The 25579-nt window shown below is 42.0% G+C and overlaps 2 protein-coding genes across 2 annotated transcripts; both read left to right on the top strand.

The window, feature by feature from the left end:
- Window positions 1-1878: 1878 nt before the first annotated feature.
- On the top strand, window positions 1879-9602 carry atp5mc1 (ATP synthase membrane subunit c locus 1). The gene is made up of 5 exons (XM_074655118.1): window positions 1879-1993; window positions 4262-4309; window positions 5537-5617; window positions 7196-7374; window positions 9162-9602. The coding sequence occupies exons 2-5, from the start codon at window positions 4271-4273 to the stop codon at window positions 9274-9276; spliced, it is 414 nt and encodes a 137-aa protein (XP_074511219.1). The 5' UTR covers window positions 1879-1993; window positions 4262-4270; the 3' UTR covers window positions 9277-9602.
- Window positions 9603-12208: 2606 nt separating this feature from the next.
- On the top strand, window positions 12209-23236 carry ube2z (ubiquitin-conjugating enzyme E2Z). The gene is made up of 7 exons (XM_074655116.1): window positions 12209-13108; window positions 14451-14523; window positions 15951-16138; window positions 16527-16638; window positions 18127-18239; window positions 18382-18472; window positions 19115-23236. Exons 1-7 carry the CDS (start codon window positions 12663-12665, stop codon window positions 19295-19297), a joined length of 1206 nt encoding a protein of 401 aa, XP_074511217.1. The 5' UTR covers window positions 12209-12662; the 3' UTR covers window positions 19298-23236.
- Window positions 23237-25579: the final 2343 nt, after the last annotated feature.

The following is a 25579-nucleotide window of genomic DNA, read 5'->3' as shown; positions in this document are numbered from 1 at the left end:
TGGGCCAAGGACAGAGGGCAGCTGTATAAAAATAAATTAAAAATAAATAAAAGCCAGGGTACAGAGAGAACTTGAAAATGAAAGGATCAGAGAGGCAATGAACAATTTCTGGAGAAGCACCAGGTATGACAGGCGAAGCTGGTCGTACAAAGATGAGGAGCTATATGCAGACTAGAAAACCTGCTGTTGCGGGCTCAGTTTTAAAGCTAGAGTGTAGATAGTGGTATCATATGAACCTGGATGAGGGGTGGATGAGGGGCCCAATTTGGAAAGTCTGTCCCCCTGCCCATAATTCCTAATGGCTGGCCTGCCCTGGACAGGTCTCCAGCCTATCACAGGGCTGACACATAGAGACAGACAACCGTTCACACTCACCTTCACACCTACGGGACATTTAGAGTCAACAATGAACCTAACCTGCATGTCTTTGGACTGTGGGAGGAAACCGGACATCCCGGAGAAAACACACGCTAACACGGGGAGAACATGCAAACACCACACAGAAGGACCCAAGGAACCCTCTTGCTATGAGGCAACAGTATAACCACTGCATCACTGTGCCGCCTTCCTAATTTATAAGGATCAATATATTAATTAACTTCAATTTTGTAATATTTCGTCTCTGCTGCAGCTTCACTTTATATCGGCATGTGTCTTTCGCACACTTTGTACATTTCTGATGAGGAACGATTGACAGATGAATAGACCGGTGACAGATAATGACAGCTACCGTAGGTACGTACGCTATCCTCCAAAAATGGCAGCAGCGCCCCAGAATGCTCCACGATTCCCATTCCCTATGAACAGAGATTTTGATGTAATTTTTTTTTTATTTTTTTTTTCATTTACATCGTTTTTACAATTTAGTCATGAAATAAAGGGACGTCAACGAATACTTATCGTCCACACTTAAATTTTCTTTGGGGAATTTAGTCTTTCATAGTCTTAAAATGTGTCTCTTTTATATTATAGGAAGACAAAGATAGATATTTTGTACTCTAGTAATGAAATCCTTAATGAAATGGGGGATTTTTGTCTAGGTCTACTTGAAATTAGTTTCAAGCAGTTTGTGTTTAGTAGTTTCTAATGCATGTTCTCATGAAATCATTAGTCCTATTACATGTTGTCAAGTGAAGCTAATTGTGGATGAAACAAAACAATGTTTTATCAGTGCTTTACAGAATTGTGTAGATATTGTTTAATGCAAACCCGTTTCTAACTTTATGGATACCCTTCATGGATACCCCAAATTGTGGCATTGACATCTGGCAAGAGGACCTAGAGCTGAGGAGCTAATAAAAAGGCCCAATTTTGAACAGTTTTTATCAGAACTGCGGCAGTATGGCACCATAATTAAAAACATTAAGAATAAGAAGGCAACCAGAACCAGCTATGTGTTTGATAAATTTCTTATGGACAGATGAGAAATTATGTTGTATTTGTTGTCTCTATATAGATGTAAATCTCTCTACTGTTTATTATATTTTCTTATTTACTTATGTATTTTTTTATTGTACTCCTGGCATGAACAGTTTTGAATGTACATATTGCTATTTTACCTATATTTTGTTACTAATTAAAAAAAAAAAAAAAAAAGCTAATAAGAAGGCGGGACTTCCCATAGACTAACCAATAGGTACATAGGACACTGGATGTGCTTTGAAAGGTTGCTCCCTAGTAAAGTCGTCATTCCCGGCAACACTGTCCAATCAAATTAATGAAAGTTCCTCAAGTCCCGCCTCTTTAAACCTCCCATCCAATCAAAGACATTGTACTTCAATAAAGCTCTATCCGATAGGCTAGAGTGACGGACGTCACATGGTGATGAGCCAATCATGAACGAAGGAGGCTTCTGACTGACCAATGGGCGTTTAGGACGTAAGACGCTGCGCTTATAAATAACAAGGTGACAGCTCATCTCATCCTACACTCATTGACTGCCGCTGTGTGTGCGAGAGTAATCCAGGACCCTCCGAAAGGCCGTAACAAACCGGTAATATTTGCCTTCTACACTTAATGTGCACTCACTTTGTGGTCCGTGTTGTAAATGCTGTAGGTTGTAATGTTAATGTTACTACTGGTGCAGTAAGCAGCGGGTCGTGCTACTGAGCAGAGCGCGGCCGAGCTGCGCTGGTTGACAGACACTTGGATGTAAAATGTCTGACTACTCTGGGCCTACCGTGCTCTGCTTCAGTCCGCCGCTACAAGGACACCCCTGTCGGAGAGCCGTGGTGACATGTCGCCCCTTGTCATTGCACTGCAGCACGGTTAAGGTGCATTGTAGCAGGGGGTGCACCGTGCCTGCTCTCCAGGCCCAATGTGACCGTCCGTGGCTCATTTGTGACCTTCAAGTCTGCAGACTGGTTAGCTTAGCTTAGCAGCTTAGCTTCCCCTCTTCTACGAGGACAGTCAGACAGACAAACCCTGGAATAAACAGGAGATCCAATCATGCCAACTAATTGGAGAGATTAAAGTAGTAGTGGTGTTTTCTCTAAACGTATTGATTATTTACTGGACTCCACATCTTTGCAGCTCCACTTCCAAGCATGACATGTCCTCGAGGTTTCTTTAGCTAATGGCGTCTGGAAGTGGGAGTGTTGTTAAAGCCATTCATTCTGCAGCATGTGTGTGTGGATATTTAGCAGGTTTATCTAGAGGTGATCCTTTCAGTAGTCGATTGGATTGGATTAGCCCTCTGACTGAGCTGACCAGGAGGACCAACAGACCAGAATTAGTCTTCAAGATCAACTTGTTGCTAGACTTGACCTTTGTATACTCTATATAGATATTCCCCTCTGTGATTGGGACATCTATCTTGCAACTCTCATTTTATTTCACATGGAAGACTTGTATGCACTGGAAGCGTACCTAGATGAGTGTGTGTGTGTGTGTGTGTGTGTGTGTACTTTGACCCAGAGCTGTGAACCTAAGGCCCCAGGGGTCTTCAGCTGCATTTGTCCAAGGGCTAGAGTTTTTCTATGCTGGCACTGTGGAGGCCGGACTTTCAAATACAATATATATATATATGATAAAATAGAACTTTATTAATCCCAAAGGAAATTCTTGTGCCAGAGATTGCTCAAAAATACAACAAGTTCATGTGTATGAAATAAAAAAGTACTATTTCTAGCACCAGAGCCTAATAAAGTAACAATTAAGTAAGATACATTTAGGAAAAATGAGTAAATAAGATAAGTAAAATAAAAAAGGTAAAGTAAGCTAACAAACAGAAAAATAAGTAATATTGCAAATATTGGACATTAATATTTCACACAATGACCAGTGATATTGTACATGAGAATTTAAAAAGTAGTATTGCACATTATATAGATATATATATATATATATCTATATATATATATATATATATATATATATATATATATATACATTCAATTCACTGAGGAGTGGTGGTTAAAATCTGTAATGAACAGAAACATAATTGCAGAATGCAGTCCTGATTGGCAGGAAATATGAATTGTCTTTAACCGGTTTGAAACTATTATGCAGTGTCCTGATTGAAAAGCCTGTTGAATAGTTTGTCAGGTAAGGTAATGTTACTCTCAAAGAGCCTGAAGTTGTTCCCAAGTATGCATGCAAGTATGCCTCATTTGTTGCAAAAGAATACAATATTGGGCGTTACCGTTACAGAAGGCATGCAACTTTAGACACGGCACAATCTGCATATAAGATGGGGAATCGTTTCAGCTTCACCTATCCTAGGCTACTGCTACTCGGTGCACAATCAGCAAAGTAAGCACAGCTCGCATAATCCTGCACTGGTTTGTGTAGGCTACTTGCTAATAAGCTGACAGATTTATAACATCTTTAGTACCCGTGGATAGAACGCACATATTTGGGGTTGGTAAATCATTCCTCATAATTATTTCCATCTCAATTGTTTTTAGAGTTTGCTTCAATATACGAACAAAAACATGCTAGATAGCCTAAATACCGGCACACATTTTTTTTTTTTCTTCTCCAATTTCTGAGTTCAATAATAGTCTGAGGGCCAGAGTGGAAGCTTTGGCGGGCCGTATGTGGCCCGCGGGCCGCCAGTTGACAATAACTGACCTAAGGTAACTTCTCAAGCTGTCAAAGCTGCAAGTCAGTAAAGAACAAACTTCGGTCTATAACTAAAAGGTCCCAGGTTTGATTCCTGAAATGCCCTTTAACCAGTGAATCTGAATCTGGTACTTGATCAACAAGTGATTGCATGAGAACACTGACAACTGATGTAAACTGTTCCTTCTCTCTCCAGCTTCCAGCCATGTATGCCTGCGCAAAGTTCGTCACTTCTCCAGCTGTGGTACGTCAGCTATATTACTTTTTGGCACACAATTGCTTCACAATTAAGTACCGATATGAGCATCGGTACTTAATTGTGAAGCTTTTAACTGTAATGCAGCTACATGTAGTTATCCTGTTAATGTACTTCAGTGGAAAAGTATTTAAACCCACCTGTGGGACACAAAATGTAATCTCAGTGACATGACTCTGAAGGATGACTACATTCAGAGTTTCATGGCTGCATAAGCTTTTGGCATCCTCATTTGTCTTCAAGGACACAGTAGATATGCAGCCATGTTTTGTCCATGCTCTTTATGACCGTTGCACCGTTGGTGGCATTTCCGTGTCAGCTGACCCTGCAGCATGTAGGGCATCTCAGCCATGGAGGTGTTGTGGAGGACACTGTTCCATATTTACATCAGACACTCCGATCAAGTTGGGCAGTCATAATGTAGTTCTATGGGTGAGCTAAATTGATGCTGATGCAGAAATGCTATAATTAATCAATCAGTCTTGCTCACAGCTTTGCAAAATTGCCTTAAATGGGCCAATTATAACCAGAGAGATTATGGGATAGATGCCATGGTAGAAACGGTAGAATCAAAATCTCTACAGATTGACAGACCACATATGTAGCTGCATTGCCCGGCTACATCTATATCTAAAACTACCTGTGTGAAACTAGAAAAATTGATGTTGCAACAGTGGGTATTTTGTCATAATTTGAACTTTATTAATCACAATATTGATCAAGTATAATCATTTTGTCCGACTTGAAGTACTTTTTTTTTTGCTGTTCCATCATTTTGACTGAATTCATTATGTTAAAGCTTTTATGGAGTGTTGCAAAAGTTTCTACTTAAATTATGCTTATGTTTTCCTCGATTTATTTAATTTGGTAGTTTGTTAATCCCAAATCCAGTCATAGAAAATAATTCTTAATGCACTTCCCCAGGAAGGGGTCAAATATTTCAGTATTTGAAATAACAAAGTCTTTCAGAGAAACAAAAGACTGCAGTTCTGAAAATTTGAAGCATACCAGCAGAAATGCAATTTTTAAGCCCGTCATACCTTACATTGCAGCTGATCCTGTTATATTATTCTATTAGTTTCAGTTAACTTCAGTATGTCGTAAAAGTGAAACGTTCAGATTGTCAGTTTTGCTCTTTTTGTTTTTTGCAATAGAAAATGTTTTTAAGCGTGACACAACATGGAAGTGCACTAATATAGTTTTGTCTTTCTGTAGCTGCGTGGGGGGTCCAGAGTCCTCGCCCGGCCAGTCTCCGTATCCCTCTTCAACAGACCTGAAGCCACGGCGGAGCAGCAGGTCAGTCCTTTGAACTTCAATGATCCTGCACCCAGTTGTCTTTGAATGGCTTTTGCCTTCTTCTCAACACACATGGCAAATACTGTGATGTGCATAGAGATGGCCAATATTGATCAAATCTGTTGCAGTGCATCACTTGTATTGCAATGTTGATATACATCTGGATATCGTACTATTTCGAATTGGCCTCGTAAAGGGATAGCTACACCAGTATAACCTCATTATTTCACCCACCTTAATCTGAGATAAGTGAACACAAGACAGAATGTTAAACAGATTCTGGCTAAATATCTAAATGATAGATGTAAAATGGTTCTGCACTATCAAGTAACATATCTGTGAACACAGTAGGTTTCCAGCATCACAATTTAGCTGCCATTTTACCGTTAAATTAACAGTAGCTACGTTCCAAATTGCATACTTTTTACTTTAAGTATTGCGCTTGAACTTTGACCCTCTTGCTTGTATATCCACTGTGCGGAGGATTGTAGGTCAGAATAGCCAGAAAAGCATGCTGGCTTGCATACTGCAAAATGCGACCGGATGCAGTAGGACATCCTGGTATATTTGGCATACTTCATTTGACATACTATGTATTGGGACATACTAAATCTGAGCAATGCTAAGCTAAAATGATGCGATGGAGACTTTTACTGGGAAAGTGGTTGCAGTGTACGCAGCATCATGGCTGCTACAGTAACTCTCCCGGGTGGGTGAACCGGGGACCTGTTAGTGCATCGGCTTATCGCTGCAGCTGGCTGGCGTGTTAGGCACTTCAGCCGCACAGCAGCCCTGCATGCAACACACTAAACTTCGGTTAACGTTTAATGAGCGGTTAACAAGGGTCGGCTATTGGTCAGAAAAAAAATTGGCATCCCTAATTGGCAGAAATGGAGTGTGGTTTTCATAACTGTTTTCATTGGCGTATAATCACCTGAAACTAAGAATCGTTGTATTTTCGGTACCTATTAGAATGAGCCCTTCGTATCTACATAGGGAGCAGGTCCTCCTCAGTCAGCCATGTTTCTACAGTGGCCAAGAACAGACAAACTTAACACTGGCTCTAGAGCAGGGGTAAGTAACCTTAGTGCAAAACTGTGGTACTGCCAGTCACCGTCTGACTTCCAATGCTCCTAAAGTAGTATTATGTAAGGATGGCCTCTGAGAGAGGAGAACGGCGTTACCACAGTTTTGCACTCAGTGGCTCACGTTACCACAGTCTTGGAAAGGGAGTAGTGAGAAGAGGGTTACTCAGTTGGCTATCTGCAACCACACCTAGATGCTGCCAAATCCTACACACAGCTTTTTTTATTAAATGTTATTTCTCGTTTAGTGATATTGGAGTTTTGGGGTGTGCTGGCACCCCTCGCATCCTCTGGTTTAATAATTATAAGCAGGTCAAATTCCACTCTAAATGCGTCTGTGGTTCAAGGTACCAGGTATAAAGGTATATAGCTGACTTACAGTGGATACATTAAAATGAATTAAATGCATAAAGGGCATTAAAGTCAGGTAAGCTCTTGGCTGATGCAGCAGTGGCATGTACTATAGCCGTTTCTCCTTTCCCTCCTCTCCCAGGCTCTATTGCCATTCAGCCAGTCTGCAGTCCTGACCCGCTCCTTCCAGACCAGCGCCGTCTCCCGGGACATCGACACTGCCGCCAAGTTCATTGGTGCTGGTGCTGCCACAGTGGGTGTGGCCGGCTCAGGAGCTGGAATCGGAACGGTGTTCGGCAGCCTCATCATTGGCTATGCCAGGTAAAGCTCTTCTACAATCACTAAACACTCTGCATGGTCCCTTCAAGACATTCAGATGAGAACTGGATTTTTTTAGTCTGTTTTTAGATTTGGACAGACCATTTTGACAAAGGAAGTTTTACCTTAAAAACACCAGAACTTCCTTCTTGACCTTGGAAACAATAAGTTTGACAAAATAACCATAGGCTGCTATACATTATTAATGGAACCTGAGCTTTCCATAAGTGCCGGCTACCGGCCAAACAGCCGACTACCATATTTTATTAATTGTGGGATTCTAAAGGTTTTGGTTGTGATTCATTATGCGTGTACATTTTACGACCATTCACCTCCGCTTCAAAACAACGTGAGCTTGATATTAGAGAAACGTGCCTATCTGTCTGGATCAGTCCCGCCCCTACATGCTCTATATGAATGTGTGCACGCTCAGCTGAGGTTGTGTCCTTGCAGTAGAGAGCAGAGAGTAGTCTTCAGTGTTAAAATAATTATAATTTGGGCTTTCAAAGTTAATGCGATAAAGACGCGTTTGCTCAAATCCGTTAACGCTACTTACAATTTTTAGGTTGTAGCAGGCTCAGTTAGAGTGAGGATATTGGCGTCATATGAAACTAGAAAACTTGTTGCGAAGGAGGAAAAATAACATTGCAAACTGTCATGACCATTTTCAAAGGGGTCCCTTGACCTCTGACCTCCAATATATGAAAATGGGTTCTATGGGTACCCACGAGTCTCCCCTTTACAGACATGCCCACTCTATGATAATCACATGCAGTTTGGGGCAAGTCATAGTCAAGTCAGCACACTGACAGCTGTTGTTGCCTGTTGGGCTGCAGTTTTCCATCTTATGATTTGAGCATATTTTCTTTTTATGCTAAATGCAGTACCTGTGAAGGTTTCTGGACAATATTGTCATTTTTCAACTAATGCGCGATGATGATCTCTGATAAAACGATGTTCGAGTGCCAAATAGCGAGGTAGTTGCGAATAAGTACAAGACTGTCTCTTAAGTACTATACCTGTGTTATAAATGTTTATTTTCTATACACTGTGAATCCCAAACATGCCACTCAAAGCGCTTTACACTACATGTCAGCATTCACACACATATTCACACACTGATGGCAGAGGCTGCCTACAAGGTGCCAACCTGCCCATCAAGATCTAATCTAAACACTCATTCACACACCGATGGCTCAGCCTTCAGGAGCAATTTGGGGATCAGCATCTTGCTCAAGGACACTTCGACATGTGAACTGAAGGAGCCGGGGATCGAAACCGCCGACCTTCCGACTGGTGGGCGGCCTTCCCTACCCTCTGAGCCACAGCTGCCCTAAAATGGACTCAAGGACTTGTCCAAATCCAAAATGCAGTAGACCTGAGCAGACCCAAACGGAGAGAACACAAACACTGATGTAGCCACCATTAATGAGCAGCCACAGTTACAAAAAAACAACAAAAACATGCAATACATGACATTTTCTCTGCATGTTACCCCTCCATCTTGCCTCAAAACACATTCATGTGTAAATGGCCTGGCTCTAGGTTTAAGTATAAGATGTGGAAACCCCTGTGATTTCCCTTGGGCTTTAAGTGTTGCCATAGAAACCTCTCTCACTGACATTTTTGAGATGGCAAAAATTTTGAACACGTGTCTTGTGGACAAACGGAAGCTTTGTGTCCACCCTGTAGGACTGTTTGTAGAGATGCCGGTCCTTTTTGTTTTTGTTGTAGTGAAATTAACATTTAATGAGCTGTGTATTTGACTGTGCACCTCTTCCCTCCCACAGGAACCCCTCCCTGAAGCAGCAGCTCTTCTCCTACGCCATCCTGGGCTTCGCTCTGTCTGAGGCTATGGGTCTCTTCTGTCTGATGGTGGCGTTCCTCATCCTCTTTGCCATGTAAACCTGGATACACAACCACAGCTCCGCTCCCATCACTTGCCCCTACTTCCCCGTCTCATTTCCTTCCTTGCTCCCTTCGCCCTCCCTTCCTCCCATCCAGAGGGGGGGTTTCCAGAACGGGAACTCTGAATGAGCTGACAGGCCATTCCAATCGGAAATATATAAATGGAAAAATATTTACATCTGAGGTTAACAAAACCTTCAATCCTACATTTTTATGTTCCTATGTTTATTTCTGTTTTTCAAAAGTTTTATGTAAGACCTCACTTCAGTTGAAAATAATCTGTCCAAAATAAATGGTTGGGATAACTAAAAAAAAAAAAAAAAGTCTGCAGTGTTTTGAATCTTTTTCGTTTCTTAAGAAAATAAACTTTTGCATATGTACAATGAAAAATAAAAACAGATGGTTGTTTTCAAATGTCATTCACAGGTTTTGCCCGTCTTATAAATGATGACAAGTTGGCAGTCAGAAGTGTTTGGAACCAAGGTTCCTTTTAACCTCCTGTGTTTTTAAAAAAAGAAAGGGAAATGTTAATGTAGATGATCTACTGTGGCAATTATGACTGCTTACAAAATGAGTTGTGAAAAGAACCAAAATGTCCTGCTGAACTAGATGTACTCTTAACTCTACTGAAATAAGTTGCAGGTTTCACATGAGCACTTGAAGAAAAGTTATCTAGTTTCAGATGTACTGTTGGGTGTTTGTGTGGTCATTTCTAACCGGGCTTAAAGGACCCCACTCGTGTTTGGATGTTTTAGCCCGTTTACTACAAATGACAGTTGGGTCAAGCTTTTCCTTCGTTTACAGGCAGCCTTTCGGTTCCTAACCTCCAATATGCTATGAAAAAGAATTTGTCATGAAACTTGACTGCCACTTAATTAGGGCTTCAACTATTTACGCTACAAAGCTAATTAAATCACAGTACTGGTGGTTGTATCAGATTCTGTCGGTCAGTAAGTTTAGTCGTCATAATTTAGGACTTCATATTTTGCAGGTCTTTACAGGGATTTTGAAAAAGTTATTGATCTGGATGTCACATCACATAAGAACAATTTTTTTTTTTGTATTGAAGAAACAATAAAAACAAACCCAAGCAGACAAACACAAGTCACACACCACGAGTGAACAAGCATGACATCCAGTTTGTATGCAACACAAAAAATTGCTATAACGCACAAACGGGTCAATCTCAAAACAATTCAGTGAGAAAATCAAGGTCAATCGCATCGACTTATAGTGCCACTTTCTCAATCCTCTAAAATGGACTTAAATTCCCCCGTACAGCAGTAATCAGCTCTGACAATTGTAGGTCCTTCTGTACATTATTCCAGGAAGAAGGAGCAGCGTATTTAAATGCTTTTTTCGCCTAGCTCCCTTCTAACCTTTGGGACCAACATCTGTAGAGCATTGTGAGAGCGCAGGCCATATTGATTGCGGTTTGTGCACATGTAATGTACACAGATACGAAGGAACCACTCCAAGGAGCGATTTATATATAAGAGCCAACCAATGTGAAAGTCTGCGGACATACAGAGATGGCCATTTAGCAGCAGCATACAGGGTACAGTGGTGAACCAGATTTCAACAGCCAGTAATAAAACGTAAAGCACACTGGTATATAGTATCCAGCTTCTTTAGGCACTGGTCAGGTGCATTCATATAGAGCACCGTAATCCATTTGTTTCTAAAAAAAGAACCCCAATTTAATTTTCAGTTTGGAAACAAAGTGTGATTTCAAAGACAATCTCTGATCAATAATGATACCTAAATACTAATATGTTGGAACCATTTCAATATCAAACCCTTGAGCAGTTGAGACCTTAGGAAGATTAGATGGTAATTTTTTTGCCATTAAAAAATAGCATGATTTTGGATTTGTCTGTATTTAACACCAAATGAAGTTGAGTTAGATATGACTGAACCACATCAAAGGCAGACTGCAGAAATTCAAGGGTCTGTACTACTGAAGGGGATGAGCAATAGATAACTGTATCGTCTGCATAAAAATGGAACGCAGCATTTGATAAGTTATCACAAAGATTGTTTACATAATACATGGAGAACAGCAGTGGTCTACTGTACCTCTCAGGTACATGTGTTGTAAATAGTAATGGGTGTCTGGCATCAGCAGGTCTGTGGCTTGGACTTAATGGAAAATAATTTAAATAGATTTACATTTATATTTTTTTCCATACATACTTTAATAATTAAAGCTGAAGTAGGCGAGATTGGAGCAAATATGATTGAAAAAAAATATTTTTATATAACGGTCGCTATATCGTGACAGTAGTACATGAAACAGGTAATCTGACAAAAATCATGTGCTCCTAACGGCATCTGCAAGATTTCACAGACCGGAGGAAGACAACTGATTTGAGGTCCGCTGTCCAGCTGCCGTCTATGAAAGCCGGCTGTCAATCACTCGCGAACTCCAACCAAACGGTCAAACTATGCCGCGCTGATCAAATATGAATCAATATTCTGTTACTGTAATGCCTATTTCTCGCCTCAAATGTTTTCAGAATCATCTTGTAGTGTACTGTTTAGCTGTAAAATGAGAAAGTTTGTGACGCCGTATTGTGAAATACAAAAATACAAAAACATTGTGAAATCTGGTAAAGGAACACCAAGTATCGGTCACATGACCGGAGCACAGCCAATAGGAACGCTCTCTCTCAATGAAATGACCTGTGATTGGTCAAAGTCTCCCGTCAGGGCTAGATTTTCTAAAGCCTGAAAACAGAGCCATGAGGAGGAGCAGAAGTCTAGTTATCTCTCAGAACACTTGAATTACAATATGCTGAAAGGTTATTATGGGATTTTTTTGCAAAATGATGCCAAAAATATACTGCCTACTGCCACTTTAAACGCTTTAGTTTTTTACCAAGTCATAGAGGACTTTTACTTTGAAATTCCTACCGGATGTCCCGTGTTGTGTGATGTCAGTGCAGCTGAACTGGAGCGACATCAGATCCTGAAGTTGCGTTGTGTGTTAACGGAGCGGCGGCGGCGATGTGGTCGGTTCAATACCAAATACTCGGACAACATATTCCTTTAAACCGATAACAACCGGACAGTGAGCGGCTTCACAAGCCTTAGCGAGGTTAGACGAGGTCATTTCGCTGACGACTTCATACTTTTCCCCGGAGGCCTGGGGGGAAACACACTCAGCGTTGAGCTAACGAGACGTAGCCACCATGTCGTGGGAAGAAATACCTTGTTGTTTTGCGGCCTCGGCTCTGTGCTCGCCTCTAGCCCGCTCACCTGCTCTCTGATCCCGCTGGACAACAACACGAGCAGCGGTAACTTCAGCTGTCAATGCAGCTCATAGTTAGCATTGTAAATTAGTCAACACCGACGGTTTTTACTCGTTAGCTTGCGGAGCCATGGCGGACAGCTTTGGAGAGCAATCCAGCAGCAGCGGTGCCCTTGGCTTAGCCGGTACCGGACAGGGCAGCGGAGCTTCACTGCCGACTTTGGCCAACTCTCTGCCGGCAGCCAGCGGCGCTCACTCCAGCTCGAACCCGTTCTCCCCTCCTCCCGCCGCGGCCGCGCACAGTGGCCTAACCGCTCTGGTGGCCCCTCTGTCCGCTGTCACTGCTACCTCTGCCGGGTTTGGGAACACGTTCACCCCGGGCTCCTCGCCACCGGTCGTGGCCATGTCTCCGACCCTACACGCATCCTTGCCTCTCCCCGGTGTCGGGCTGGGGGTCGGCGGGGTGGCAGGAGCGGACCTCCTGTCCCACATCCACGCCACGTCCTGGGACCCGACTCTCAGCACGGACTGGGACAACGAGAAGGCTTCCCAGCAGTGCATCCTGAGGATAAAGAGGTAATGGAAACATGTTCTTCTCACAGTTCTCACATTTGTATGTTTTCAGGTAATTTAAGACCTAAAATGTCAACGAGGTGAGTAAAAATCGAAAGTGAAAGTTTTCCTTAAAGTTTCAGGAAACCTCTTTTGGGGCCTTAAAGAAATACTTCAGTGTTTACTGTAGACAATAATACACAGATCACAGGTAGGACTTGAGAAAGATGTCAGGATCATCAGTTTAGTTTGGTTTAACCATATTAAACAACATTTATGTGTTGTCTTTTACGGTTGCCATGTTGCTTCCTATTCATGAGTTAAACTTTATTAAAGGGTTAGTTCACCCAAATTGCAAAAATACATATTTCACTTACCCCTTGTGATATCTAACCAAGTAGATAGTTTTGGATTTACCTGCTGCTGTGGTTTTTATTAGGGATGTCACGGTTCCAGAAATCTAGTAGTCGATATCAATACCAGTGAATTCACACGATTCTCGATACCAATGCGGTACGACGGTTAAAAAAAATAAAAAAATAAATCCCATGTAATTCAACACGCACTCCTTTTTATTAAAACACTTGAACATTACAAAACACAGAGGCATGTAGCCTTCAAGTAATAAATAAAAAGAAACGTCTATTAACATTGCCGAACAGAACAGTGGCATGTAGCCTTCAAGTATTTAATATAAACAATATTGTCTGGATGTCTGTCTTTCAGGTGCTCTGCTAAATTGGAAGTATTTCCTCCTTTGGAAAGAAAAGTACGACGGCACTGTTACTGCACCGCATACTGTTTTTTGCGAATCTATTATTACTCCTTGTAAATCCGCCTCGAACGCAGAGTACTTCCATACCGACTCTTGCTATTTGTTTTCTCAACGAGGTGAGGCGGAGGTAGCGCTGCAGCAGCTGCCATCTTTCACGTCTCGTATTGTTGTTTTTTTCCGTGCAGTTACAGTGTTCTTCTTCTTCCTTCATTTCACAGCAGATGAGAACACTTGTAAGCGTATACTGCCCCCATTAGATCCGGAAGAATCGCATCTCCAGTACCTCCGCTCCGGTACCAAATGACCATTACAGGCATCGTTCGGTACCTTTGGTACCGAAGAAAACGAGTACCGTCAAATTTTTTGAATTCTGGTACCCAGTTGGTACGGAAGTATCGGTTCTCGTGACATCCCTAGTTTTTACTGTAGTTTTTTTTGGAAGTACTTTCTACCAAAGAAATAGTCCCATAAAAAAATGTTTATGGCAAGTTTGTGTCTACTACATGTAAGATTCTCTCTATCTCTACCTTAACTTTGTCCTTTTCGGAACCTCATTTGTCTCACTCCCTCTCTCTCTGTCTGTCTCTGCAGGGATATCATGTCCATCTACAAGGAACCTCCACCAGGGATGTTTGTCGTCCCTGATCCTCAAGACATGACCAAGGTAAAAGGCCAGGGCTGCGGTCGAATAGTCCTTTTTGCTTATAGGAAGGTTCCTAACGGAGTGAAATGACCCGGAAGTACCTCAGTAGCAGCCATGATAAGAGCTGTGATTGAATCCTCTAAATGCTAAGGAAAGGAGCTCCAATGCTTCCTTTATTATCTTCTTTAGCATAGGATACACTGGACCATCCTTTACCAAAGGAAAAAAGAGAGAATAACATCCCACAATTCCTTGCGGTCGCAGCATTTAAAGCGACGCACCATTCGGCCGTTCCGGATAACAAACGATATGCTTATCTTGCATATTATTTTCATACGCTCATGCACTAATTGGGATTCATGTTTAATATTAGTGGACAGTGACAACCTTTTCGTTTCACTTTATTTTTAATTAATTATTTATTTCAAACAAGTAAAAAACAAAACAAGAATAACAAATAAAATGAACAAATAATCAACATAAATAAATATTACATATCCGAAAAGAAGTTGGAAGAAGTACATGGTACTACACCTTCTCCGAAACTCGAACAATTAACTCAATATTTATAAACTTTTGTGGTAGCCTGTAGGTTATATCTTTGTTTATTTCAATTTCCAACCTTGGTAATGAAGTGATATTTTTCACCGATTGTCCACGTTTAAGGTCAGATGATCTTTTATTATATGTTGATGTAAAGTGTTCCAGTAGCAGAAGGACCTGTGGTATCTCTCTTTCACACACCGCGGGTGAAGCAGCCTGTCATTGAAAGACCTATTTAACAACGCACGACCTGGCTACATGGCAGGGACACACCGAATGGAGTTGAATCCACACGTTGCTCCATCGATCATGGCTTCACCTCTCGTAACTTGAGATAATGCCTCGTCAACAAACTGAGAGCACAGATCAGTGGGCCGATTTTTAGTCGGTCCCTCTCATCTATCGAACTGCTAAATCCACTATGAGACAACCAGAACCAACCAGGCGTCAGGAGACACCTGGAGTCACGCCTCACGTTGTGTAACCGTCATCACGTCATAGTTTACAGTTGGGACTTAAGATAGCTAATGTAGCAGCTATCACCCAGGTACACTTTTGACTAAACATTCCTTTTTTGTGCATGTTGTAATGTTGTAATGTTGTCATGTTGTGTGCATGTTGGAAAGCATCAGGGTGTTTTCCAGCATGTGTCATGCTTTGACACGGGGGTTTCCAGTTCAAAAGCACACTGGAAACCATTAACACACAGGGAAGGAGTGAAGTTGTTAGGTCATGGAATCATTGAAACCTGATGTTCTTCTCATGTCTTCCTCACACCAGACTCTGATGTGGATGTTACCAGTTGTTTTCTAGGTCTGATTTTCTGCTCCATGGTCTGTTCATCCACAGCATCCCTCTCTCCCCTTGTACACCTCTCATAATCTCTCTTCTTTCATTTCCTGTAGATCCATGCCCTGATCACAGGGCCGTTCGACACACCGTACGAGGGCGGCTTCTTCCTCTTCCTGTTCCGCTGCCCCCCCGACTACCCCATCCACCCACCGCGGGTCAAGCTCATCACCACCGGACACAACACTGTCCGCTTCAACCCCAACTTTTACCGCAACGGCAAGGTCTGCCTCAGCATCCTGGGGTGAGTCACCATTCATTCCTTTCATCCATTTAAGGATGGTCGGTCATTAGGGCTGTGTATTGGCAAGAATCTGGCGATACGATACATATCACGATACGTATCATGATACAGGGGTTACCATTCAATATATTGCGATACAGTAAGCAAGGCGATATATTTAAATTTTTTAAATCTTATTTTAGGAAAACTGTCAATAGTATAAAAAAACGCCATCGAATCGATAGAGTATCACAAAACATAATATTGTAATACTTGAAATTTTCTTACACCCCTATTGGTTATGGTGAGAAACAGTGGGAAAACACAAGTGTGTTTCTGTCTTGCAATGTAGAGTTAATACCCTATAAACTGCTATCCAGTACTATAACCTGTGCGTGTGTGTGTGTAGGACATGGACAGGCCCAGCATGGAGCCCAGCCCAGAGTATCTCATCTGTCCTCATCTCCATCCAGTCTCTGATGACCGAGAACCCCTATCACAATGAACCTGGCTTTGAACAGGTACTCTGTCTGTCTGTCTGTCTGTCTGTCTGTCTGTCTGTCTGTCTGTCTGTCTGTCTGTTTCTCTGGCTTGGGTTGGTTTTACATCTAGCAAGAGGTGCTTTTAGGAACACGGTTATCAATCTCATCTTTGTATTGATCAGTAAAGCTCTTATGCAAGGCCTTTTGACACCTGCACCTAAAACACACTGTGAGTGTCATTTAGGAACAGAAGTCAGAGTTGATTAACACACTATTAATGCCCAAGTAGTAATTGCCAAACTAAAACACACACACCTAAGCCCAAAACTACAGTGTCATCTAGGGGCGTCACGATTTCAATTCTAAATCAGAAATCAATCGATATCAGCTTCCGATTTCGACCATCGAAATCAAAAGCAGGATCGCCGATTATTTTTTTTCTCTCTGCCCCCTCCCTCTTCGTGCGTTTGAAGAAAATCACTGCTGGACTCAAGAAATGTATCCGCCACCTCACTCATGGTTAAAACTATAAACCAGCACAGAAATCCCAATTACCAACATCAGCCACAATGTTCTGAACAGACACACTACATTACAAACACTAACAGAAGTAAACTGAAACTACTCAGTCCAGCACTCGGGACATGGCAGGCATGATGGGAAATGTGGGCTGTCCCTGTCGCTACGATACTCGGGGCACTTCCTGCATATCTGTGTCATTTTACACTGCATGAATTAGCCTAGCGGCTAGCGGTCTTTAGGTAGTTAGTTTCCTTACTCATCATAACTCTTCTACTCTTACTCGGTTTAACGTTAAAGTCGCTGCATCTCCTGACAGAACAACACGGATGAATTTCAGCCTACATGCATGTTTTTTCTCTGCTCAACGTTGTTGAATCAGAGCAGCTGATATTGGTAGCGGGCGGGACTGCTGAGTGCACGCAGACTGTGTCCAAAGCTCCGCCTCCGCTCTCGGTGACAAACGGCGATCAGAGAAGAGAGGGAAAAAAGAGGAGAGAGAAACAAACGCAACAACAAAACAGTATTTTTGTAGATCACAGCACACTCTAATGCACTTCAGAAGGACTTCTGTTTAGTTTTTGTAATGATTATGTACTGAGGTGGGTCACACAGATACTGGTATTGAAAAGATGCAGCTTTTTCTATCACAGACTGTTATAGTCTAGTTTTTGAAACACTTTCTGAATAAAAAGGGAGTTCAGTTCTCTTTTTAAAGAAGAATTTGAAAGTGTAAATGACAGTTGTCAGGACATAAAACCAATGATCTGTTGATCTTTACGGATCGAGACTCCATAGTCCAACAATGGCGTGTTTATATTGAAAATCAAATTGAATCGTGGATTTGAAGAATAGTGACACCCGTAATAATGAAGTGACCATAACTTACTGTATGTGTGAGCTGATACCAGCAATGTCACACCAAATTCACAGTCACAGCCATGTCATTAAAGTTTCAATATAAGACTATGGTTCGTCTGTGTGTGTGTGTGTACGTGTGTCTTTCAGGAGCGCCACCCAGGGGACAGCAAAAACTACAACGAGTGTATCCGCCATGAGACCATGAGGGTGGCTGTGTGTGACATGCTGGAGGGTAAAGTCCCCTGTCCTGAAGCTCTGTGGTGAGACCCAACATAATTGTCCAGCTGAGCTTTACTTTCCTTCTTCTTCTTCTCCATCTGGCTCTGATCCTGTCCTTCTCTTCATCCTCTTTCTTCTTTCTGCTCATCAGCTGATTGGTGCGTACTTGTGTGTGTTTTTTAGGAGTGTGATGGAAAAGTCCTTCCTAGAATACTACGATTTCTACGAGGGAGTCTGCAAAGAGAGACTGCATCTACAGGGACAGAACATGCAGGTGACTATATTTCTTGTTATTTATTTTAATCCATTTACATCTACATGTCTACTAATGTCAGTATATTTTAGTAACAATGTAAGAAATCCATTGAGATGAATATTCATGATGTAAATATTTACCAATGAACAACATGCGGAAGAAACAATGTCACATATATCTCTAAAAATGTAGTTATTAATGTTGTTGTTGCATTCACCAAAGTCTTTGGAGACAAGTTTGCTCCGGCTGGTGGGCGGTGCTTTCGTATTTCCTCAACTTGATCTCAACATGGCTGACGGGTCACAAACTTTCTCATTTTACAGCTAAACAGTACACTACAAGATGTTTCTGAGAACATTTGAGGAGAGAAATAGGCATTACAGTAACAGAATATTGATTCATATTTGATCAGCGCTGCCTAGTTTGACCGTTCGATTCGAGTTGGCTAGTGATTGACAGCCGCTCAGAGACAGCAAGGCTCCAGATCAGTTCTGATTGGTTGTTTTTCCTCCAGTCTGTGAAATCTTGCAGATGTCTTTAGGAGCACCGGAGGACACAGAGGCATGGTTTTCGAATAGTATTTTTGCTTGGAACGCACATCCCTAATTCTAGCCTAAACTTTGCTCACCTCTCTGTTTATTTACCCGTCCCTCTACCCAGGACCCATTTGGCGAGAAGCGCGGCCGTTTCGACTACCAGGGCCTAATGGCTCGTCTTGGCGCCACCCACAGGCGAATACGTGAGAAAACTTTGGCGGAGGAAAACCACAACGACGACGTCTCAGACTCAGACACCAGCTCCTCGGGGACGGACCCTGACAGCCAGGGGAGCTCCCAGCCCTGACTCCCTGGACAGTGGTGGACTCAAAGCCAGGCCAAGAACTAAAGACAAAGGGACCTTTTTTTTTTGTTTTGGTTGCATTGGAGGAACAAAATCACAGAAGAGAATGCAAAGTTTAGTGAGTCCAGGGTTCAGGGTTTGGAATCAAGCTTCTGTTGTATCGCTGCTTCAGAGAGAGAAGAATTGGTAGTGCTCTCTTGACAACAGGAAATGAGCACCATCCGCTAGTCAAATGCTGGTAAATCTAGGGTGGAGCGGCGTATTTGTGCTACTTTTGTAGCGAACCAGCTGTCATTTTGATGTCCTGTTTGATTCTAAAATTTGTCGGCTGCCCAAATGCCCGAAAGATGTTAACCAGCCATTGTTGCTTGTGGATATAAAAGATTAGTTTCATGGCTCAAACCTTTTGAATGCATATATGCAGATTATTGCAACATTCTAAGGCAGTTGTTCCACTTTAACCCACAAAACCCAAAACAGATGCCCAGTCAGTTTTTATACTCCTTACTGAGAAAAGACTGTCTGATGGGAATCGACGAGGAGAAGGCCTGGAGCTAAAAAAATTGGCATGTTTGAGCCAGACGAAGGGACCTTATACTTTGAACGTCGGGGTAACTGGCCAGTGAAGGATGATGGTGTTCATCACAGCAGGCTCTCCTTCAAAGTCGCCCCGTCTTCTTTAAAATTCAGAGATGGACCTTTTAACAAACGGAAGGTAGTTGGAGAAAGGCTTTCGTGAGTCACGTGCCTCGTCTCCTCTGGGCAGGGTGAAGCCACGTCACAGCTCTTTCATACTGAACCTCAGCCGCCTATATAACCAGGCCACAAAAAAACATCAGCAGCTCGCTAGTCTGAGTACAATGATTCCTGTGTATTATACAAAAACCTCTGCTTAGATTTCAGTTCTAATAGTGCTGTTGAGTTGACAGTAAATCTGTTTACCAGATAAGAAGCAGTTAGAGAAATGTCACAATGTTTCATTGACATCCTCCACCTTTATACCCTTTTTGTTTATACCCTCTTTTTGTCTGTTTTCCTCATTGTTGTGCTGAAACTAATGCTAATTTGCAGTGTGTAGGGTGCATCGTTTATTTGGAAACCCTGCCGTTCTTTGGGTTGCTGGCTCTTGTGATTAACCCGTCAAGATATAAACCAAACTATCCTATGCTTTAGCTAGATCCACCCGGGCTCGGGGGGAACTAATGGAGGCAAGCAAAAGTAACTTTCCATGTGATCACACTGTAAGTGACTCAGTCGCGCTGTTAATGAGGGCCAACCAAAGCCTTTGGGGGCCTTATTTCGGAAAAGATATGTACGGTAGTCACCGGAGTCAACTCACCTCTCTATACACAGAGGGCAATGTAAGCCTCTTACTGCTTTGGTATCGGTTTCTAAATAATTTGATTTAATACTTGGAGCTTTTGTTGAAAAGAAACCGATGAAAACCTGCCCTCCAATAATTCGCATACCAATATTCGTCATTTCACATGCGTGCCCCTAGATGTAAGCCCCGATTTGGGTTTGACGTTCCAAAATCACATCAATAGGGGAAATAATGACGCAATGAATAAATCTGATCAGCAAGTTTCACACAGTGAAATGAACGGACTCGTTGACAGCATAGTTTGCAGTGTGATCACAGGGAGACGTGTTCTCTAGGAAGAAGAGAAGGGAGCATGGCTTTATGAGTGGAGAAGTCCATCTTGACACAATACTCACATGTCTTATGTACGTCGAATGTGTTATCGGTTGCTGTAATTATTCAACCTGTTCACACTGGCAGTGAAAACATCTATTGGGTATGTTCGTATGACGTCTTGGTGGTCCGGTGTAGGTTTATTGCTATATTTGGTGCCTGCTTTGCAACTACCAGGATGTTACAGTATCTGAGCCCCAGTGGATGGATTCCACGCTCGAAACATTGTCAGTGGAAAGTAGAATTTTTCCAGGTTAACTTGTCAGCTAAATAACAGGAGGAATGATTATACCGAGTACCAGTAACTCTTCCAAACATACATACAGGACGTGAGCATCGTATTGAGATAAGAGTTGAAAAAATCCTTTTAAAGGAATAGTTTGATATTTTGGGAAATATGCTTATTGACATTCTTGCCAAGAGTGGGATAAGAACGATACTACTCGCATGTCCGTACAGTAAATATGAAGCTACAGCCAGTTAGCTTAGCATGAAGACTGTAAATAGGGGGGGGAATAGAGCTAGCCTGTCTCTGTCTGAAGGTAACCATCCACATACTAGCACCTCCAAAACTCACCAATTAACACATTGTTTAATCTGTACAAACCAAAGTGTATAAACCCAGTATACGTCTGGACCGTGTACGGTCAGTCTGTGAATTTGTGGCTAAATTGCTATACAAATAATCAGTGGTCACATCTATATCGTTAAATCCAGCGGTACATGTCCACAAGGTCCAGTGAGGACACTAAGGGACGCAACATGGCGGCCTGCTCGTAAACTATCCCGTCTAAACAATCCACCAAAATCTACCCGTGAAAACATTGTAAGCGTGAAATAAACTAAATGTTCTGCTGAATCTGGTTTCATTTTAGAACTAGATCGCCCCAGTTTCACAGCTTCGTCCAAGTTTCGTGAGCCGGACGCGTCACTTTGGACAGGCTCATTTGCATAACGGACTGTTCCCGCCTTGTTTTATTTTGAAAGAGCAACGGCACAATGAGGAAACTCATCAAACACTCTGCCGACCAATCGTGTAACTTCACAACTTCACAACTTCTTCAACTTGCGTTTGTAGGGCTGGCCCTCTGCGGTCCAGCCAAAAATGACAATTTGCCATTTTAAAGGGGAGTATGTGCCAAGAAAGAGTCCGGTACAGAACCCCCCATAAAACCATAAAACATTATTTTTACATTTTGTACGGATTAAACAAGATGTTACGTGTTAATAACTGAGCATAACGATAGCGATGTGCTTTCCTTCGCTGTGACGAGTGTGTTGATAGATGAAGCATTTACTCATTTAGCAGCTGGCTACTTAGCTAGCTAACAATAGCTTGCTAATTCGACCATGCTTTCATGCTAACGTTACTCTGGTTACAGAAAATGTGCAGAACAGCGGCAGCGCTGGGTCTAGGTCCCTCCTCCCCGCCGCTGGGAAACTACTTCGACCGGAAGGAGAGTGCTCGCTCATTTGCCCATTTTTTTTTAGCATTTTTTAGCAATTATGCTATCCCCTTCCTGTTTTGATGCCGGTAGATGTGGTCGGGCTAGCTAGCTAGCTAGTTAGCTGTTGGACTGTGAGAGGAAAAGGGGAATTCATATCTCATGTTGCGATAGTTTCATTTCGGCTGTAGCCTCATATTTAGCCGATAGGGAGAGTGGTAACAACATTTTTGCGTACTACTCCTTTAAGTCCGAATACAGACTCTTCAGCATGCAAACCCTTCTTGCACTCTTTTCAACATGGTGAGACAAGGGGTCGGACAAGTGAACGACGTTTTGTGCTTGTTGTATTTCCTTTCTGCCTTCCATTGTCCTCCAGTGTCTGCCTTTAGCTCTCCGCAGCCATGCTGACGGAGAGAGGAGCAGTTTGCTTCTGCTGTCAGTGTTCTGTCAAACCCCATGTCCACCGGCACAGGTTAGGTTCATGGCAAATGGGATTACTAATATAGGGCATTCCTTTTTATTTGTTTTATTATGTTATAGAATGGTTATATGAGAAGCAGCTCCTATAGCAGAATATATGTGATTGCCAAAATGTTGATTGCAACACACTTCCTGAAGTGGAAGTTAAAGAGATCATATCCCTGTTTGGTTGTGTTGTGTTGTGCTTAAAGCAGGGTTCTTCTGTGGCTCCATAAAGCCTGGATTACTGACATGTCATCATGTCCAGCTCTGCAAAAATGTTGGCATTGTACAGAAGTTCTGGAAAAGTACAGAATAAAATGTTGTTCAGTCCTGATACATGTGACTGGTCTTGTTTTTTTTCTTGTAGATGTCCACCCACTGTTAATGCCGAGGGGCCAATATTATTATATTCAGACAGAATGTGCAACTTCTTGGACATTAGCTTTTAGTTTTCAGTGTATTATTCCACAGTGAGTTTATTTTATGTCTCTTCTCAAGATTGTGGGAATCTAACATCCTTTCATTTTAATCTTAATCCTACCAACTGGGGTCCCCGCTGACCCCAAGGGTATTCTGTTTGTCATATCTCACAGCAGCTTTATTCTATCATTTCAAATTTTCACGTCTTTCAATTTGATCCTAATGTCTTCATATTACTGTTTTCTGTTTTAATTAGTGCTCTTTTAAAACACCAATATGTTTAAAATGTATTGGTGTCCGGGGGCACTCTGGACCTACGGCCTTTTTTTGCTTAGGAAGGTTCCTAACTGAGGGAAATTACCCTGAAATATAAAGTGGCAGCCATGATAAGAGCTGTTAGAATCCTCTAAATGTTAAAGAAAGGTGCTTCAGGGCTTCCTTTCTTGTCTCCTTTAGCTTAGGATACACTGGGCCATCCTTTGTGAAAGGAAAGGAGATAACGCCGTCCCACACTTACTTGCGGCAGCGACATTTAAAGCAACGCAGCACATGTTATACGTTTATGTTGCGTTTTTATGTGTGGATTACGGTGGCCTTGAGGGTCAAAACACAGTATTTCAGGAAACATAACTGGTTGGCGGAGATTTTTTGTTATGAAACTATATAAACTGGGGGGAAAAAGTTCGGAAACTTGTGTTTGGTCGATTATTTCTCTGTTGCTACAATGCTAATTGGCATTGTATTTTACATCGTTGGAAAGCCTGTTTATTTACCTTTACAATGATGTCCAACTTGAAAGGATCATGCATTTGTGGGATGAGTAGCACAGCTGATTATGTGGGTAGCGCCCAAGAAAAATTTGCCAAAATGCTCTGCCAATGGTAAACAGTGTATTCTCCTGTTGGTGTTGACTCTTGTTTTGAGTCGCGTTGGTCACTCTAACACGTACAGCACGCCCAAACTGATCCCACAAGTGATGAATTGGGTTGAGGTGTGGACTCTTGGCAGGCCGTTCCATTCTCTCTACTCCCACATTGTGGAGGTAGTCTGTGATAACCCTGGCTCTGTGGGGGTGAGCGTTGTTTCTTGGAGGATGAAGTTAGGTGCCAGATTGTGGAGATATGGGATCGCCACTGGCTGCAGAATCTCATCCCGATATCTCACTGCATTGAGATGGCCTTCAATGATGACAAGCCTTGTTTTACCAGTGACATCATTGAGGGAACACAAAACCACGCTGGCTGACCTGCAACGAATCCTGGTTGAGGAATGGGACGCCATCCCACAGCAACGTGTGACCAGGTTGGTGACCAGCATGAGGAGGAGGTGCCAGGCTGTTGTGGCTGCGTATGGATCTTCCACCGCTACTGAGGCTCCTGACGGTGTATTAAATGAATAAAGTGAAAAATTGCCAATATGTTTTGTTTGTTCCTTGTTACTGATGGAGAGTTTAATCATCCAATCCACCAAACAACTCAAAACAAGAGTCAATACCAACAGGAGAACACTGTTTACCATTGGCAGAGCATTTTGGCAATTTTTTCTTGGGCGCTACCCACATAATCAGCTGTGCTGCTCATCCCACAAGTGCATGATCCTTACAAGTTGGACATCATTGTGAAGGTAAATAAACAGGCTTTCCAACTATTTCAAATACAATGCCAATTAGCATTGTAACAACAGAAAAATAAAAGACCAAACACAAGTTTCCGAACTATTTTTTCCCCAGTGTATTTGTGAGGTATTTTTAAAGATTTACGTCTTCAGTGGGAATCAATGGGCTTGGAGCTGAGAGCCACAGACGGTGTCGGGAAGTCAAAAAGTACTGAGAGACGGAGTAACACATTCTTGGTCTTTTCATTTGAGATTTGCTGACAATTAATGTTCTCTAACCTTTAACTTGTAATTCTGTGTGACAACACACTGTAAAAAACACTGCTTTTGAGTTTGCTCAACTTTCAATTCTCATTTCTATTAACTCAACTCAAGTTGCAGTAACTTATAATTTCATATTGTAACAACTTTGAATCCTTAACTCTGTTAACTCAAGTTGCAGTAACTTAAACCTGTACATAGTACCCACTTAATTTCAGTTGAGTTAATTTAGTGGAATAGGTTAGAGTAACTTCAAATTGTGCACTGCAACAGTTAAGTCAAATATATAAATTAGGAGCAATAACTGCCCATCAAATGTATAAATAATTACAGATGCAACATCTACCTTCAACACTTATTTTTTAATTCTGTAAAACACAGTCT

This window comes from Sebastes fasciatus, chromosome 13 (genome assembly GCF_043250625.1).
Source record: "Sebastes fasciatus isolate fSebFas1 chromosome 13, fSebFas1.pri, whole genome shotgun sequence".
Classification (NCBI taxonomy): Eukaryota; Metazoa; Chordata; class Actinopteri; order Perciformes; family Sebastidae; genus Sebastes; species Sebastes fasciatus.
The sequence above is the reverse complement of the archived record's forward strand: the minus strand, read 5'-3'. Positions and strand labels throughout refer to the sequence as shown.